The sequence below is a fragment of the Achroia grisella genome, unplaced genomic scaffold (assembly GCF_030625045.1).
Source record: "Achroia grisella isolate CSIRO2021 unplaced genomic scaffold, CSIRO_AGI_Agris_v1 utg402, whole genome shotgun sequence".
In the NCBI taxonomy this organism is placed as follows: Eukaryota; Metazoa; Arthropoda; class Insecta; order Lepidoptera; family Pyralidae; genus Achroia; species Achroia grisella.
This window is the reverse complement of record NW_026712841.1, coordinates 3,195,157-3,212,962: the sequence shown is the minus strand read 5'-3', so window position 1 is coordinate 3,212,962 and position 17,806 is coordinate 3,195,157. Positions and strand designations below refer to the sequence as shown.

Sequence of the window (17,806 nt, the reverse complement as noted above, 5' to 3'; positions counted from 1 at the left end):
GAAGAGTATTACTTCATAATTATGTGTATAATATTTGCGGATTGTGCAAAATTATAGATTAAGTTACAATGTTACAATTAAATTACAATACATATTAGGAAAATACGTCCAGTTCCAAACTAACCGCTTGTCCAATATAACACAAATGTTTAATATTCATACAAAACTTGTTTTGAACGATCCCTACCTACAAAAACATTTTTTAAACAACTTGACAAAATATATCTTATCTTATCAAGTCGTATAAGCCTGTTAGGACAGTTAGATTTTTTAAATTTCCCTCCAAAATTGGCGTTTTAACAGAGCTCGTGGCCATTTTTATATTACATTGCTGGCAACATTTTATCGATACTGTCATGTTAAGCATGCTTTTTATAATTTAAAGGACGTTTATACAATTAAATTTTAAGCTGTTTTGCTTTTTTACCCCTAATTTTTCTGTTCTGTGGCGACAAATCTTAGTGTTATTATTGTTTACATATTTTTTTGCGATTTCATTAAAATTTGATTTATAATAAAATTATAATTGGAACTATAATGGTATATTTTTCGGGTGAGGTATTTCAGTGCAAATTCGTGTCACCTAAATATTCATAAAACTAAGTGTTTTAAAATATATTTGTGTATAACTTTAAATTTTACAGAATCTCAACTTTTATATATACTTTTAATATAACGGTAGTACGTGGGCTTAACAGTTTTCATAAATGTATGCATTCAAATGTTTCATATTATTTTTATATATTGTAATATCAAATCAGTTGAATCAAAATGAAGAGACTTGTGCCGGTGAGAATGTTTGTACTGAAAACCACAATAAGTATAGTAAGGGTATGTGATGTAAATAATTTATTAAGTTCGATGTATTTAATTTTAGTCACTCCTTAAAATTAATAAAAAAAAATTATATTTTATCAATTTTTTTATTGTAGATATCAATGAGTGGGGTTCTAAGATAAATAAGAAGATACAGGTGGCAATGAAGCAATATACACCTTGTGAAAGAACGAATTGCAGCTGCCACAAGGCAGTTATTGGACAAGATCTTAGGCCATACCAAGATGGAATAACAAAAGAACTTTTTGCTGTAGCTCGTTCCAAGGGAACAAAATATCAGGTATGTGTGGTCTTATTTGTGACATAAAGAATAAATTGCCATAAGTATAGTATTATTTCTCAATTATTATGTTTCTGTGGTATTTATTAATGATATAGTGTACAGAGTAATAAATAGCTCATATAATAATATATATATATTTATCTGTGTAGGTGGAAAAATAATATAAAGATATAAGAGTAATAATAGTGACTGCACTTGGCTACATTACATGATCAATAATTCAATTTGCAGATAATAGAAGGCAAATTATATAGAGAAAGAGAATGTCATTTCCCAGCTAGATGTTCTGGAGTGGAACATTATCTAAGGGCACTGGCTTCAAAATTACCCAACCTGGAGCTTGCACTGAACACTAGGGATTGGCCCCAAGTTAATCATGTTTGGGGCCATCAGAAAGCTCCAGTATTTTCTTTTAGTAAGGTAAGATATGTAGGTCTCATGTACACTGGCAGGAAACAAAAGCTGTTAAGTATATTATATGCTGCAAATGTGTTGGTGTGTTGTTGCTATGACATTCCCATTATCTGGGAAAGTAGTTATTAAAAGAAAGTAATATTTTTCAGACAAAAGATTATTATGATATCATGTACCCAGCATGGAGCTTTTGGGAAGGAGGACCAGCTATATCATTGTATCCAACAGGTATTGGTCGTTGGGATAAGCACAGGATATCAATTTCATCTGCTGCAGAAAAGTAAGGAATTAGTTTTATTATTCTAACCAAAACTTTAAATGTAATGTAACAAAACTATTATTATTATACATGGTGTCTATAATTTCACTCCGTACTTTTGCATAGCTCATAACTTTAATACTTAACATTTTAATTGTCTGTTTTAGGTTTTAATATCATAATAATATTATAAATGTGAAAGTTTGTGAGTGTTTGTTACTCTTTCATGCAAAAACTACTGAACAGATTTTGAAACATTACAGTAATAACTTATGGATCAGAATAACATACAGGGTATATTATTTATTGAAATTGAATGCGGGTGAAACCGCAGGCACAGCTAGTACATACATTGTATGTTGATTATTTTTTCTACAATATTTTATTAAAAACTACATACAGAGATAAATTTCTTTCGGTTTAAACAGGATTAAACGGATTGCCTAATTATACTGTGAAATACACTTCCTGATAAATTATGTTTATCTATTCTTTTGTTAGAAACAAAATAACTTACATCTCTATTTAAATTATTCAATATTGTTAAGTTTATATACATACTCTATTATTGAATAATAATATTGTTAAAATTCTGATATCCTTACTTTGAAGTCACATGTCACTATAGTATCACAGAAAAGATTTATTTTATTATTACTGTTACTAGATTTGCTTGTAACAGTAATAATATCTCTTATTTACAAATAGTAACTTATTAATTGAAGCCATGGTCTACCCAATAAATAACTAAATATCATTTTTGTCTATTAGGTGGCCCTGGGACAAGAAGGAGGGATATGCTTTTTTTCGAGGTTCTAGAACAAATGAAGAAAGAGATGCTTTGATACTACTCTCACGTTCATACCCTGATCTTGTAGATGCAAAATATACAAAAAATCAAGCTTGGAAGTCAGATGCGGTAATTTTTCTTTTCATATTCAGTTCTATATCATAGTATCTGTACTAGTGGGATGCATTTAGTCATATTGCACAAATTTTATTTCAGGACACACTATATGCCCCCCCAGCATCAGAAGTGTCATTTGAAGAGCATTGTAAATACAAATATTTATTCAACTATAGAGGAATTGCTGCTAGCTTTCGATTCAAACATTTGTTTTTATGCAAGTCCCTTGTGTTCCATGTTGGTGATTCATGGCTTGAATTTTTTTATCCTTCATTAAAACCTTGGGTTCATTATGTCCCGATTAGTCCTACAGCCAATGAAGAAGAGTTAAAAAAATACATTGAGTATTTTAAAGAAAATGATTTCTTGGCTAAAGAAATTGCCGAAAGAGGTTTTCAACATATATGGGACAACTTAACTGATAAAGATGTCAAATGTTATTGGAGAAAACTATTAAAGAAATATGCATTACTTTTAAAATATGCTGTGATCAAAGATAAGGATCTGATAAGAATAGACAATTAAAAATTAACTAATCCAGTGTATTAATTGTTTTTATTTATGATTCCATATTTTCAGTTTTGTGTATGTATATACAACAGAACTTTTGAACTTGATATCATCCTCTCATCCTTAACTGTAGCCTGCCAGTACTTGTAATACTAAAAATAATAAAAGTACTAAAAGTACTAGTAGCACAGAGGAGTATGCAATACATCAACAGTAACAAAAAATAGGATAGAGATAGATAGGATACAGTGGTGCCCTTAATTTTTTATAAATGAATTTAGACGTCAATCTACAACATTTCTTATATTACTATAAAAGTATATTGTATTTTTTATTATTATTGAAATGCTGTCGAATAAATAACATTACATAATAATAAAATCGTAAAAGGTTACTGTAGAAATGAGAAAGTTCTGGTTGATTGGTAGATATTTATTGATTATAATTGAAGTGTTTAAGTAAAGATGAAAGTTTTTAGTAAATTATACAAGAATAATAATGCTAACACGCTCCCTGTCCACTGAGTGATTTTCATATTTACAAGTAAAAATTCTGTCTTAAGTTTAATAAAAAAATAATTTCATAAGAAAAAACTTGTGATCGATTCATTATGGCTGAAAATGGCTATTAAATTAAAACGGCGGAATAAAGTTGTGTACAGGAAACCTGTTAATATCTAGGACATCTAATTATTTTATACACAATTAATTTATATTAAGACTTAATTATTACTACATTATGCTGGGTAGAATAGTATAACAGATATTACTGAAAATATGTGGATATATTTGAAACTAGTTAATTTAAGTCAAGTATAAAAAATTATGTTCAAGTGTTAATGACGCATTTTTTAAAATTTGTATAGCTGTATGGGACAACAGCAAATAATGAGTGCATGATTTGATGAATACCCATTTCTAAGCACATATATAAAGTAAAAAACCTTATTATGAAATGAGTTATAATGTACTGTATTGTTATGTTGCATGTTCTATTCTACCCTGTATCTTTACAAATATTAAAAAATACATTACAGTTATTAGAATCATATTTACTTAGCAAAATTATAAAAAATAATGCCTAAATGATGAAACTAGTGGGTTGTGTGAATGAGTATGAGAATAAATAACGGGATTATGCAACGCCGTTGCTAATAATTCTTGTCTAGAATACTTAGGAACATTCATGCGACTAATGTATTATATATTATTGTATAAGACTATTGAGCCGTAACCGAAATTCAAGTAATACATATACTGTTGTAATATAGTAATACATTAATACATATCGCTTGAACTGGAACTTCTGCATTAGGAAGACGCAATGAGGCGGGGAGTCTGGAGGGGAGGCAGGCTACAGAGCAGAGCTTACGCGTCGTCTTTTTTTAGTCAACTGCATATTGCGTTCAGTGTAATCGTATTGCTTATCCATTACACATTTTATCAAATCGCTGTATTTTTATTTTGCATTCCATATGAAATTAACATATACAATTGCAACATCGGATAAATTGGTTGCAAGGAGAATAGCAATTGAATTACATAATCCAGCCCTTTGCTAATTTTATCAATGATTGATTGATGCCATGAGATCTATTTCAATAATCGCATATCGCACTACAATAAGTTGTTAAAAAAACCTAATTGAATTCGCGGTTGGGGAAGATCGCAGGCGCTACTAAGGTCCAGATGTAAAGACCCACGCAGAGCCACGAAGAGGTAATCTTTACCCACATTGATGCCATATTCTCCTTCGACAGTTCCGAGCGTGGACTGTGGAAAAGTTTAATTATTTTTATAATTCTCATATCGTGTAATTAGGATTTGAAATTTTACTATAAAATAATTATTACATAGTAGAATAGATAGAGTGATTCAAGAGGAAGGTTTATATATATAATAATACATGTACACCCGTGCGAAACCGGGGCGAGTAGCTAGTCATTAAATAAAATTATCAAATTTTATCCAAGTAGACTAAAGTCGTTTGTGTTTGCTCAGTGGTACCTAATTCAGCCGCCAAAATGCTTTGTAAACTGTGTTTCGGAGAATAATACAGTTTTCTATTAACTTGTTTGTACATGACATGTAAATGGCAAAATAAAACTATATATACTCACTTGTACCAATTGGTGAGCGTCATCATAATGTAAAGGGTGGCCAACGCGAACACCACGTGGAAGAAAGTCCAAGAGTATGCGACGCCTTCGCCTTCGTTGTCGAAAACTTTCAGCTCGTCGCCCCCGCGTCCTGCTTCGCCACCGTCGGCTCCTTCTACAGAACCATACCCTGTGCTCAGTGAGCATGCCATACATGCTAATTAGCTACACTGCATCAATAATGTTTCTAATTGAATTTTATAATATATTTGGAAACTACTTGTACTGTTTATAAATATTATTAATTTAAGTGTCTAATAAAAAGCTTTACTTGTGCTGTTTTTAAAATTCGTTAAATATTTTAATAACTAAAATAGGTTTATTATTATGTTTGATCTCTTTATGAATATACAGTGAAAGCCATGTTACTTCTTGAAATGTTAAAATAATTTCAATTTAAAATGAAGTTTCTAGGAATTAATATACAGAGCATTAAGTATAAGAGAACCTAATATAAACCTTTTTCACTCCTGTGAACTTGGCACACGATATTCAAAAATCGACTTTTTTTTTTAGAGTTCTGACATCCTTTTGAATAGTTCTAGAGTTCTTTATAATCATTTTAAATAGTTCCGATGTTTAAATTAAAAAAAAACAAATTTTAAAAAATCGTGCGCTAAGTTCACGCAGCGCACGAAATCACAAAAATCACAAATTTCTTCGGAGTTCTAGCTTGCTTTACAATAGTTCTACAGTTCTCTATCAGTTATATCAATAGTTCTAGCGATTAAAACGAAAAAATCGATTTTTGAAGTTTCGCCGCGTCCAAATTATAAGTCATATAAGAAAAGATCAATTTCCGACGCGAGTTCTAGCCGATCTGATAATAGTTCTGGGCAGCATTCTCCGAGTTCTACAGAAAAGCTTCATAACTTTTTCCTGGAAAATAATTATTTTGCAAGGTATTGCAAAAAATATAAATCTACAAAAAAAAATTACGAGTTCCAGCTGATCTGATCGGAGTTCTGGGTAGCGCTACCTGAGTTCTATCGAAAAGTCTAGTAACTTTTTCCTGTGAAATAATTATTTTCCAAATTATCGCCATTTTTAACTTTTCATGACTGACTTATAGGAGAATTTTTTTACGAGTTCTAGTCGATCTCATCGGAGTTCTGGGTAGCGCTACCTGAGTTCTATCAAAAAGTCTAGTAACTTTTTCCTGTAAATTCATTATTTTCCAAATTATCGCCATTTTTAACTTTTTAAGGCTGACTTATAGGAGATTTTTTTTTACGAGTTCTAGCTGATCTGATCGGAGTTCTGGGTAGCGCTACCTGAGTTCTATCGAAAAGTCTAGTAACTTTTTCCTGTAAAGTCATTATTTTCCAAATTATCGCCATTTTTAATTTTTTAAGGCTGACTTATAGGAGATTTTTATTTTTACGAGTTCTAGCTGATCTGCTCGGAGTTCTAGGTAGCGCTACCTGAGTTCTATCGAAAAGTCTAGTAACTTTTTCCTGTGAAATAATTATTTTCCATATTATCGTCATTTTTAACTTTTCAAGGCTGACGTATAGACTTTTTTTTTACGAGTTCTAGCCGATCTGATCGGAGTTCTGAGTAGCGCTACCTGAGTTCTATCGAAAAGTCTACTAACATTTTCCTGTGAAATAATTATTTTCCAAATTATCGCCATTTTTAACTTTTCATGACTGAGTTATAGGAGAATTTTTTTTACGAGTTCTAGTCGATCTGATCGGAGTTCTGGGTAGCGCTACCTGAGTTCTATCGAAAAGTCTAGTAACTTTTTCCTGTAAAATAATTATTTTCTAAATTATCGCCATTTTTAACTTTTTATGACTGACTTATAGGAGAATTTTTTTTTACGAGTTCTAGTCGATCTGATCGGAGATCTGGGTAGCGCTACCTGAGTTCTATCGAAAAGTCTAGTAACTTTTTCCTGTAAAATAGTTAAGTTAAAAATGGCGATAATTTGGAAAATAATTACTTCACAGGAAAATGTTACTAGACTTTTCGATAGAACTCAGGTAGCGCTACTCAGAACTCCGATCAGATCAGCTGGAACTCGTAATTTTTTTTTTGTAGATTTATATTTTTTGCAATAACTTGCAAAATAATTATTTTCCAGGAAAAAGTTATGAAGCTTTTCTGTAGAACTCGGAGAATGCTGCCCAGAACTATTATCAGATCGGCTAGAACTCGCGTCGGAAATTGATCTTTTCTTATATGACTTATAATTTGGACGCGGCGAAACTTCAAAAATCGATTTTTTCGTTTTAATTGCTAGAACTATTGATATAACTGATAGAGAACTGTAGAACTATTGTAAAGCAAGCTAGAACTCCGAAGAAATTTGTGATTTTCGTGATTTCGTGCGCTGCGTGAACTTAGCGCACGATTTTTTAAAATTTGTTTTTTTTTAATTTAAACATCGGAACTATTTAAAATGATTATAAAGAACTCTAGAACTATTCAAAAGGATGTCAGAACTCTAAAAAAAAAAGTCGATTTTTGAATATCGTGTGCCAAGTTCACAGGACCCCTTTTTCTCAATATATGATCTATGATCGCCTCTGTAATGGTAAGACACACAGTTCTAAGCTTCAATCAAGATATGCTTATGGAATAAACCACACCAGACTATTAGTTGGCAAATTAGTTTAATTTACATGTCATTAATCCTGTCGAAGGCGAAGAGAATTTACTGTGTTATATATGTTACACTATATGGCTGATGAATGATGACGTTAATTACTTAAATTATATAGTTTCAGCGTATATATTTTAGGATATATTTATAATGTAATCTATGGAAAAAAGCTATTATGAATGGAATTATGCAAGTGTTATACGGTCATATTTTAAGCTCAAGTTACAAGATAAAATTTGTGGCATGAAACTAGCTTTTAACATATTGATGCAAGCATTTCAATCAAAATATGTCAAATATATGGTTGACAGAAACAAATGATAACGTGCCATTTTTATACGATAATTTCTAACAAATGTTGCTAGTTACAGCGCAGTTTCTTTTTGCGAGATAAAATTATAAACCTAATGTCACCACTACAAAATTAATCATGCAAACATTTGGGATTGATTCATGGTCGTTAGTAACTTTCAGGAACAATACATTTGATGCTACTATTTTTTCAATTAAAACTAATTTCAATTAAATTAGTTTGCAAATGCAAATGTAGCTATAACAATAGGTGTTCGGGAGGTTGTTATTACCTTCGTTAGCTATAAGCCCTCCTTGACCTTACGCCCCGTCGCAGCCACGCGTTTCGTCCGCAAGGAATGCACAATATTGCGTTAGTAAATCATTTAAGGGTTAAGCGATTAACGTTATTATAGTATCACAAAGTTTAACGTGAAAGAATAAATAGATATTAGTGCTTTCCTTGTGTTATATTGTTATTATGCTGTGATATAATAACTACATCACTACACTAACTACAATAGACACTGTTATTAATATAAAAATATTTTACTGAAATTTGACATAAATTTTGTTCTCTTTCCACCCACATGCATGAATACTTGTTATACATGAACTATGTCATGTATACATGTAGTGGATGAGGTTTGTTTTATACATGTAAATACTAACAAAAATGTTTGTGTGACAAGTAATAGTAATAAACATAATAATCACCTGTGCTGCCTTCTTTGGCGAGAATGTGCTCGGACATAGTGATCTTAGATGAGGAAGATGCGGTGCGGATGCTGGAGTAGAGAACACTGCATGCCCAGATGACCAATCCGATGATTGACTGCTTATCGAATGATGACTGCTTCGAAAAGTATAAATATATTATATATTAATTTGAAACTCATGCGATGGACTAAAAGGAAATAAGGGTTTTAGTCCTTTTTTAAAAATTCCTCAAGACTTTTAAGCCACAGCATAGAATGAAAAAAGGTTTGAGTGTAAGTGGGTTAAATCTACGAGACATTTGAAAATTCTGCCTTAGACAATTTTAAAGGTACTTTATTGACGGACTTGGGAGAAATTAGGACGATTCACTAATATGGCAGATGGGTTATTTTTGTATAGTTCAGACATTATTTTAAGATCAGTATGATCTACTGATCAGATAGAGTAAATAAGAATATGAATAATTTTATATGAAAAGCCCAATCGCTAAACGTAACATACGTTTGGCTTAGCTCAAGAATTCTACATTTCATATGTTACATAAGATTTAATTTAATAGAATTGTTAATAATGATATGAGAAAACAATGGTCTAGATATCAATATAATCATGACTCCAGTTCTCTTAAGAGGCAGGGAGATCCTTATGTGTGATGCAGATTTTTCACTGGATCCCTTTCCATTAAAATGTTAAGTATATCCTGTAGTATAGTCGCCTGCAATAACCTTTAAGCGTCGTGTACTTCGTCACAAAATATACTAATACGATACCACTTAAATTCAATCACCGCCACAAACTTTTGTTTCGACGGCACTAGTGATCTAGCGGTTTAGCGACTCGCGACCATCGGAATTAAAGCGCTGTGCTTTAATTCCGATGGTCGCGGGTTTGATTCCATGTACAAAACATTTTGTATTCATGAGTAACATTGTTGGTATCGGTTTGGGTGTTTTCTAAGTATAATGAGTATGTATTTACATCAGTTGTCTAATACCAATAACAGAAGCTCTGCTTAGCTTGGGTCTAGATAGCGTCGTGTGAATAATCCCGGGATATTATTATTATATTTATGTATATCATAAGCACTTCGATTAATTAAAATGAACTACATAAAACACATAGAATGATAGCACATGAAAATAATCGTGGCATGTACAATATGATTAATAAATAATAAATAGTATGGTAAATTATTTAAATACAATAATAAATAACATAATAAATGTGAATTATTAGATTCGAGTATAAATAAATAGTGCAATGAATTGGAATGTCACAACAGTCTGAACAAATTGAGAAAGGATGAAGAGATCTAAAATTACTTGGACCCAATGTACGTACCCAATATGTAGGTTCTTTCTCCTGGATATGCATATATAAAAATGTTCGTATATAATAAAATATGTGTAAATTATATAATAGGATAGCTTCATGTGAATTTGCCGTGTACAAATTGTTAACAAACCCAACCCACCTAGTGATTCAAATAATACCAATCTTACGCCAAATATATCTTAACTTCAAAACAAAGGGGAGTTTCATCTAGATGGCATGAACAAATTCTGAGACTTAGTTTCACATACAATATTAAAATTATATCTATTATAAAACATAAGTCCTCTAAATTAAATTATCTTTATAGAATGGTATTTTTTTTCATAAACAGAAGAAACCTAAATAGATATAATATGTGCACTTTTCAGAGATCCCCATGTAGCGTTAATGTAATTGTTCATTCTATATTTTATTACATAAATATTACTTTTGATAAATAAGTGTTATTAGTACTTCCAGTTTAAGCTATTTGAGCTGTTGCAAAAACAGTATCCAAGTAGGTATTCGTGTTTTTAATATACATATATACATTGTAATATACCTAGTCGTAAAGGGGACTGAATTTTATTTTAATTAAAATAGCCCTATTCTTTTGTGTTATTTTAAGAAAACATTTAATTAATTCATAAATAAATATCCTAAGGTATTGTATATAAGGGGTTTGTCTCCTAAGTACTCCAATACGACTAAATTGATTTGATGATATTTTGTGTGTATATTTATTCCAATGGGCTTTTGTAAACGCAACTGAACATGATAGATGGTGTTGCTTTTTCTTGCAGGACGTATATTATTTTTGGTACTATTATAATTATGTAAAATATATTAATCCATAATTCTAAATATTTTGCTGTAGTATATGTTTATACCTGATTTCCAGTGACACTATTGCAGGCTGCGGACGCATTTGTTAAAGCAGACCAAGTCAGATATATCACGTAAAGGCCAACAACAGAAGACTGCAGTAGACCTGACCGAGGCTGATGCTCTTGCACTGACGGAAGGATGGAGATCCCGCTGGCTACCACCACCAAAATCAGGTTAACCGAGATAAAGAACTTCGATAGACTGCAGTCATTAGACTGAAACAAACACATTCCTTGTATGATTTATCTATTTGAAGACCACAGTGGAGTAACATTGTCCAGGCATGATAGTCTGGTATGAAATATCCAGCCGCCATTTTAATTTCATCTTTGCCGCGGCGCCAATCGGCCTAGTGTGTTTTGAAAAAGCGTGGCTTTAATGTGTATCCACCGGACAACCAGCACAAAAACGTAAGTATTTGATATATCGTAGTAAATGAAAGTGAAATATATTCTATTTAATCTATACTTTTCACTGCGCGTAAGACTTAATCCAAAATATCATTATTTATTAACAGGGAACGCAAAGATCGTTAAATGTCACTTTGGTTGTCCATATGTTCACTGGACAACCATTTTGTCCTTGTGTCCTAAAGACACATTATCGTCATAATTACTTTAAATCAATACAAAATTACTTTTAATCATCAGTAAGGTTTACAAAATTTTCAAATAGGCATGTAACAATTAAAAGTGAATTCATAAACTTTTGAATATCACCTATTAATTATTATTATACAAATTAAATGAAAAGTTTGTGGGTGTCCAGGAGAAAATATTATTAGGAATAATTTATAAATTAAAAGTCGCGTCATTTTTTTATGGAATATAAATTGAAATCTAACCTATAGTCAGAATAGAGTGACGGTTTAGAATTTTAAATGGTTCAGAAGCCTCATTAGTTAGTTGCCAAGGGATTATCTTAACTAGAGGCACGTTGATTTCGGAATCAAATTTACTATTTTATTTCAATAAAACTGTCTGCTCTATGTGAATTCTTAAAATATATATAATTATAATTATCTACTGCAAATATATCTTATTTTTCGTAGATGTACACTTAAAATTTGATTGACCCAATTATTTCTATTAGTTGACTAGTACCAATTAGTAGCACGAGTTGTTTATCTTGGGACTAGATAGTACTGTGTGAATTTCCAGTGTTACATTTATTATTATTATTATTGATTGTTACGATTTATTAATAAATTTAATAAACTCTTCAACATTATTAAGATACTAAATCTTAATAATATTGAAGTTTCTTAAATATTTAATCAATTTGTATTCATAATATAAGATACATGACATTGGCATATTATATAAGTTTGATACATTATAATTTCTTACTTTAGTGTAGAAGACGTACAACAGCACGACGCCAGTGAGTGCAAGTGCGAAACATGCGAGCATTGCGGTGAGCAGAGCTGCGTACCAGCCGCGCGATTCGCTCTCCTCGTAGTTTGCTGCAATTATTATTAAAATGTTTATAAGATCACTTGATCATATAATCAATAAGTTGAATGAAAAAAGAATTAATGGATTTTACATAATTTTCTCCTTTAGTTCAAATTATTCTAATACTGTTGCCCGTATCTTACTTTTACACCTTCACCAACCGATATGGGAGTGCAGAGGGTACTCTAAACGTAAAGAAAGGACGTATGGAGTATCTAAAGGACAACTCCTGCTTTATGAATACAACTTTAGCCTGACAAGACAAGAATAGATAAGATTTTTTTTTATATTAAATATTACATAAAAATCATAAAAGATTGGTTAAGTCATAAAGTCAGTTAGATGTAACAACTAAATAAGTAAATTTCCTTACATATTATAAAATTAGGTTTTTAGTAAAATTAGAATAACCCTTATAATTTTGTACTTACAGACCCATCTTTCCGCCCAAGTGTGGGCAAAGTCTATAATCAAAACAAGTTGAATAACAATAAAACAGAAGCCACCAATCATTCCAAACACCATCCAAGTTGGACCAAATTGCCCCTCAGGTATAAAAAAGGCGCCAATTATGCCACCGATCACCAATAGGTACTTAATGCCCCAAAATCTATAAAGGATAAACAAAATTTTGTGTACTGTTGAAAATACAATGTAAATTTTGGGTAACTGATACCAAAGTTGTTAAGACATCACATCAGATTAAAAATAATCATGCTATACAATTGAAAAAAAGTGTTTAGTACTACTATTCAGTTTTTTAATAAATAAGGAAGAATTTTCTACTGTCATAATATAAACTATAACTGTAATACAATGATATTATTACAGTTATAGTTTTCATTAATTATAGCTGACCCAAATATTTATTTTCCACATGGACCATTACTGGATAGAACTACACATATCACCTAGGGGCATAAAACCTGCTTATCAAATATATAATAAAAATAAATAAAGAATATTTTTATATACATATTAGATTAACAAGACACTGCTTTAAAGTTTAGTACTTTTCTTTAAAGGTCACTTCTATATTTTAAATATTATTGTTGTTCTTTAATGCAATAAATATATTAGTATTATTAAGGTAATGTATAAATGAAAATTAACATACCCATTTTGTATTCCAGCTCGCGGATCTTTGGAAGATTTTACGCCAATTGTAATTAATGCCATAAGTACGAAAAATAGACATGCGGCAAAGCAAATTCTGAAACCAGAATTAACACACATTATATTATGTAATTTAATAATAATATTAGTGCGTAATAGGAAACGTCGTGTCAGCACCAACGACAACAGTGCCTTCACTGTGCTGGTGGTATATATTGATTTTGTAAGCATTAACTAGGTTCGAACTTGTTGCGGCTTCCTTGACAGGACTGCTTGTTGGCCGGTTATAAGACGTGACTAGGACAGATGGAACAATTGACAAGACAGATACGACAGGGAAAAAGACGGATAACTAGATAGAAATTTTACATTATAAAAACAAGCTCTCTTTTCATTAATGACGACATTTCTTAACGGTCGGCCGACCAGCAGACCGTTCAAATGGTCCTTCGAGCCGCCGCGCCGCCGTCGAGAGTTGTCCGTTTTTTTCCCTATCGTATCTGTCTTGTCAATTGTTCCGTCTGTCCTAGTCACGTCTTATAACCGGTCAGCAAGCAGTCCTGTCAAGGAGCCCGCAACAGAACTGTTAAAGGAATCCTATCAAAAACATAAATGTGAAATGATAGCCGAGTTTAATATTATGATATATGCCTTGATTGTTCACTTCTACAACAAAAGAGGTGAGATCTAATGGGTGCCAAGTTCAATGGTCTGTCCTGAAATGTATTTATAACAATATAAAATATCATTTCTTATAACTTAGGATAATATACTGTAGCCTAAGGCTATCGACGTTTTCATAGAATTTTAGTAATCGTCCAGTATAAGTTGAAATAGAATCAATTAAACTGAAAAATTATAATAAAATGATAACAATTTACCAGTTTCAGATTTTTCCCTTTATATTCACCTAATTACCTATCTGCATGCCAAATTTGAACTTCCTAGGTCATCTGGAAGTGGGTTATAATTTTGATCTATAGTTGATCAGTGATAAAAATTACGATATTTGGACGTTAATATCTAAATAACCGTTTGAGATATGTTTATGAAATTTGGAACAAATATTTATCTCGCAAGTCTCAATATATGAACCAAATTTGACAGGTTTATGTGAAAGAGTTTTTGAGTTATGAGGGGGTCAAAAGTGGCTCCAAATGATTCGTGTAAATATACACACGGTGCTGCTCGCCAGTACTTGAAACTCGGCTTGACACGCTACCGCGTGTCTAGATAAATATTGTTTGCTATTAATAAAGAAGTTTAATATTTCATTAAAGTATATATATTTTTATTTAAAGTGATTATTTAAGTAATATTTGTGACCATTAATTGAATGATCCATATGTTTACTTGACATATTAGTAGTTTTAAAGAAAATACCTTACCTATACACAGCAAGATATCCAACAGCATTATTACAATCCACAGTTAGATCTCCCGGTACTGGTACACTTGTAGAATTTTTACAAAATGGTACCTACAATATGTAAATTAGTAAATACATAATTATATCACTATGCATTTATATTATGAGTATTACTTTAGGTATAATGTCAAAATGACATTAGTTAATATGTTGCTCATATTAATGTTTAAGTCCACTAAAGTAGCAAAGATGGCTATGTCAATGATAGGGACTAGGGGCCTCTTGTTACCAATGTAGAATGTCAGTACAATAAATAAAACCATAACAAAGTGTGGATGGGTTTTTAGATATGTATGAAAATTGTGAGGTCAAAAAGTCTGCACTTAATATTTATTTATGACATTTATTATTATTACAGTTTACTATTTTTAGGTTGACTATAATTATTAATTAATTAATTTATTTATTTATTTTCGGAAAATCAAAGCTATTTACAAACATAGTTATAAACATAATTAAATGAGAACGGCCACTTATAGGTTTTCACGGATAGAAACGTAATATAAAATGAATTACAGTACTAACACGAGAGGCGTGTTTGTGTCATAAATACTCATAAAATCATATATCAAAAAATAACAATCCACTAAATTAAAACATATGCTGAAATTAACAAACAAACATTTTTGAATAATGGAAATGCATATAAGTAACATTAAATTCAATACTTATAACTCAAAGAATTGCCACACACAATCACAGCCCTCGCTAAAGATATTCTATCGGAAAACAAATCAATATCTAATACCCTACTTAATCTATTGAAGTTATTACTTGCTCGCCACATATAACTGTTTTGCCTATAGTTAGATGATACAGAAGGTATAGAAATAGAAGGAGTAAATCTGGTAGGTTTAGCTGGTACATTAAAATTAAATTTTGAGATAACTAATAGACATAAACGGTTCACAACTTGAAAATATAAAAGAATCTTCAGTCTGTGCCTTGTTAATATACATACTTTTTTCAGTTCATTTTCCAAGCCAGGTGCCAGGGTGACACAGGCTGCTATCATCACTAGCATCAACATAACAGCATACATAAGTCGGGTAGAAGTAGAGTTGGCACATGAAGGACATGCTGAACAGCATAAGGAGCATGCTGCACTGCCACAACAGCATGCTAGCTATAAAAAAACATATATTTGTTCCTATTACTATTTTTGAACTAAACTAAGATATAAGTGATATACACCCTAATTTATTAAAAAAAAACTTGTCAGCAGCATCCCACACTTGCCATCATTAAATTACAATTTTCAATGTATTTCAGCACTGCAGATGCTTAATATCAATTTTTTATCAACATCATCCTTATTATCAACTAGCTATACCTACGACTTCGTTGAATGCGTCAAATTTAAGTTTCTTTTTCTCAAATAAAAGAATTTTTCTAATAATAATTCTATAAGTAGTCTAAGTTACTCCTTATTACATCAGCTACCTGCCAATAAAAGTCCGTCAAAATCAGTCTAACTATTTCAGAGATTAGCCGGAACAAGAATCGAAAAAATGTTATTTTGGTGTATATACCATATTTATATTCATATGCATATAAAATGGTTATTTCCATATTACAAATAGACACTCCAATTTTATTTATATGTATAGATTAAAATGTGATTTATTTACTTATTATACAACACACACAACAGTAATATTGTTGCTGTTATGAAAGTGAGATATGGATGACTATAAAAAAATCAATATAATTTGTTTATACAACAATTTTCAGTTAACTAGACCTTATAGGTTTGGCTATGTATTTGATAGTCAGTCAGACAGAACAGTGTTTTAATCATCACACTACTCAAGTTGAGGTATGCTATAGATTATATACACTCAATTAAATTGTGTTTATAACTTTATATTAATAAAATAAAACTAAGCAGTTTAGTAAACAAAACAAGTTTACTATATGTTTTATGATTTCATGAATAAGAGGGTTAAGTCATTATGTAATTATTTAAAGTGTGTCTACTTAATTGTCTAAATACCTATCTAAGCTATTGTATGATATAATTTGATATAACAATATATTAAAAGGCAAAATATATAAACAATCCACAAGACTTGAGGCAACACTTGTGATATCATAGTTTAGTGCGTCACCAATATTTTGCCTTCTGTGAAATATATTTTTCTTCAGAAACTACAACCAATTCAGGAGAATATGATTACTCATCCTGAGTTAGGTGTCGCCATTATTAAGCTTTTACTAAAGAATATTGATCCCATATAGTTAAATCTATTGAAGAACTTAGTCTTAAGTGAAAGGGTACTAGTTTGTTTCATGAATACCATAAATATATATGTTTATTATGATAAAAATATGCAGTAATACGACACACTAACCTGAGCTGCAGAACAAAGGCCCAAAACGGCACCCATAATCGTGCAATTATTTATTTACTTCACGCTAATGATAATTAGATAACCATACAATGTAGAAGAAATTTTAGTATTTAACAAATCAAATAAGAATGAATAGAATAGAAGAATAAGACGAGAAAAATAAAATCAATACACTTATAAAACGATAATATAACAATAGATGTCAGACAGAAGACAGGACTGAACTGACTGACAGATTGACGGAGAACTGACTTATTT

At 31.0% G+C, this 17,806-nt stretch overlaps 2 protein-coding genes across 5 annotated transcripts; one reads left to right on the top strand and one right to left on the bottom strand.

Moving 5' to 3' along the window:
- The first annotated feature begins 520 nt into the window (after positions 1-520).
- On the top strand, positions 521-3,354 carry LOC131844169 (O-glucosyltransferase rumi homolog). Its single transcript, XM_059192973.1, has 6 exons — positions 521-831; positions 933-1,117; positions 1,352-1,540; positions 1,684-1,814; positions 2,565-2,712; positions 2,800-3,354. The coding sequence occupies exons 1-6, from the start codon at positions 708-710 to the stop codon at positions 3,223-3,225; spliced, it is 1,203 nt and encodes a 400-aa protein (XP_059048956.1). The 5' UTR covers positions 521-707; the 3' UTR covers positions 3,226-3,354.
- A 255-nt stretch (positions 3,355-3,609) lies between these two features.
- On the bottom strand, positions 3,610-17,761 carry LOC131844168 (probable serine incorporator). Of its 4 annotated transcripts, none has more exons than XM_059192969.1 (11): positions 17,549-17,761; positions 16,156-16,320; positions 15,154-15,245; positions 13,767-13,862; positions 13,081-13,259; positions 12,542-12,657; positions 11,195-11,407; positions 8,988-9,126; positions 8,564-8,590; positions 5,330-5,483; positions 3,610-4,982 (listed from the first exon to the last, which is right to left on the bottom strand). In XM_059192969.1, the coding sequence occupies exons 1-11, from the start codon at positions 17,582-17,584 to the stop codon at positions 4,850-4,852; spliced, it is 1,350 nt and encodes a 449-aa protein (XP_059048952.1). In that variant the 5' UTR covers positions 17,585-17,761; the 3' UTR covers positions 3,610-4,849. The 4 variants fall into 4 exon arrangements, with proteins under 4 accessions (XP_059048952.1, XP_059048953.1, XP_059048954.1 ...); XM_059192970.1 differs by having other exon boundaries at positions 8,988-9,123; XM_059192971.1 differs by lacking the exon at positions 8,564-8,590 and having other exon boundaries at positions 5,330-5,498.
- Between the last annotated feature and the right edge of the window lie 45 nt (positions 17,762-17,806).

Coding starts and splice junctions, on each gene's coding strand:
- LOC131844169 (XM_059192973.1), top strand. CDS start 708: ATGTATGCATTCAAATGTTTCATATTATTTTTATATATTGTAATATCA. Junction 1,815..2,564: donor ATTTCATCTGCTGCAGAAAA/GTAAGGAATTAG, acceptor TTTGTCTATTAG/GTGGCCCTGGGACAAGAAGG. Junction 2,713..2,799: donor AAGCTTGGAAGTCAGATGCG/GTAATTTTTCTT, acceptor ATTTTATTTCAG/GACACACTATATGCCCCCCC.
- LOC131844168 (XM_059192969.1), bottom strand. CDS start 17,584: ATGGGTGCCGTTTTGGGCCTTTGTTCTGCAGCTCAG. Junction 8,591..8,987: donor CGCCAAAGAAGGCAGCACAG/GTGATTATTATG, acceptor ACGGGGCGTAAG/GTCAAGGAGGGCTTATAGCT. Junction 5,484..8,563: donor AGGGCTTATAGCTAACGAAG/GTAATAACAACC, acceptor ATGGTTCTGTAG/AAGGAGCCGACGGTGGCGAA.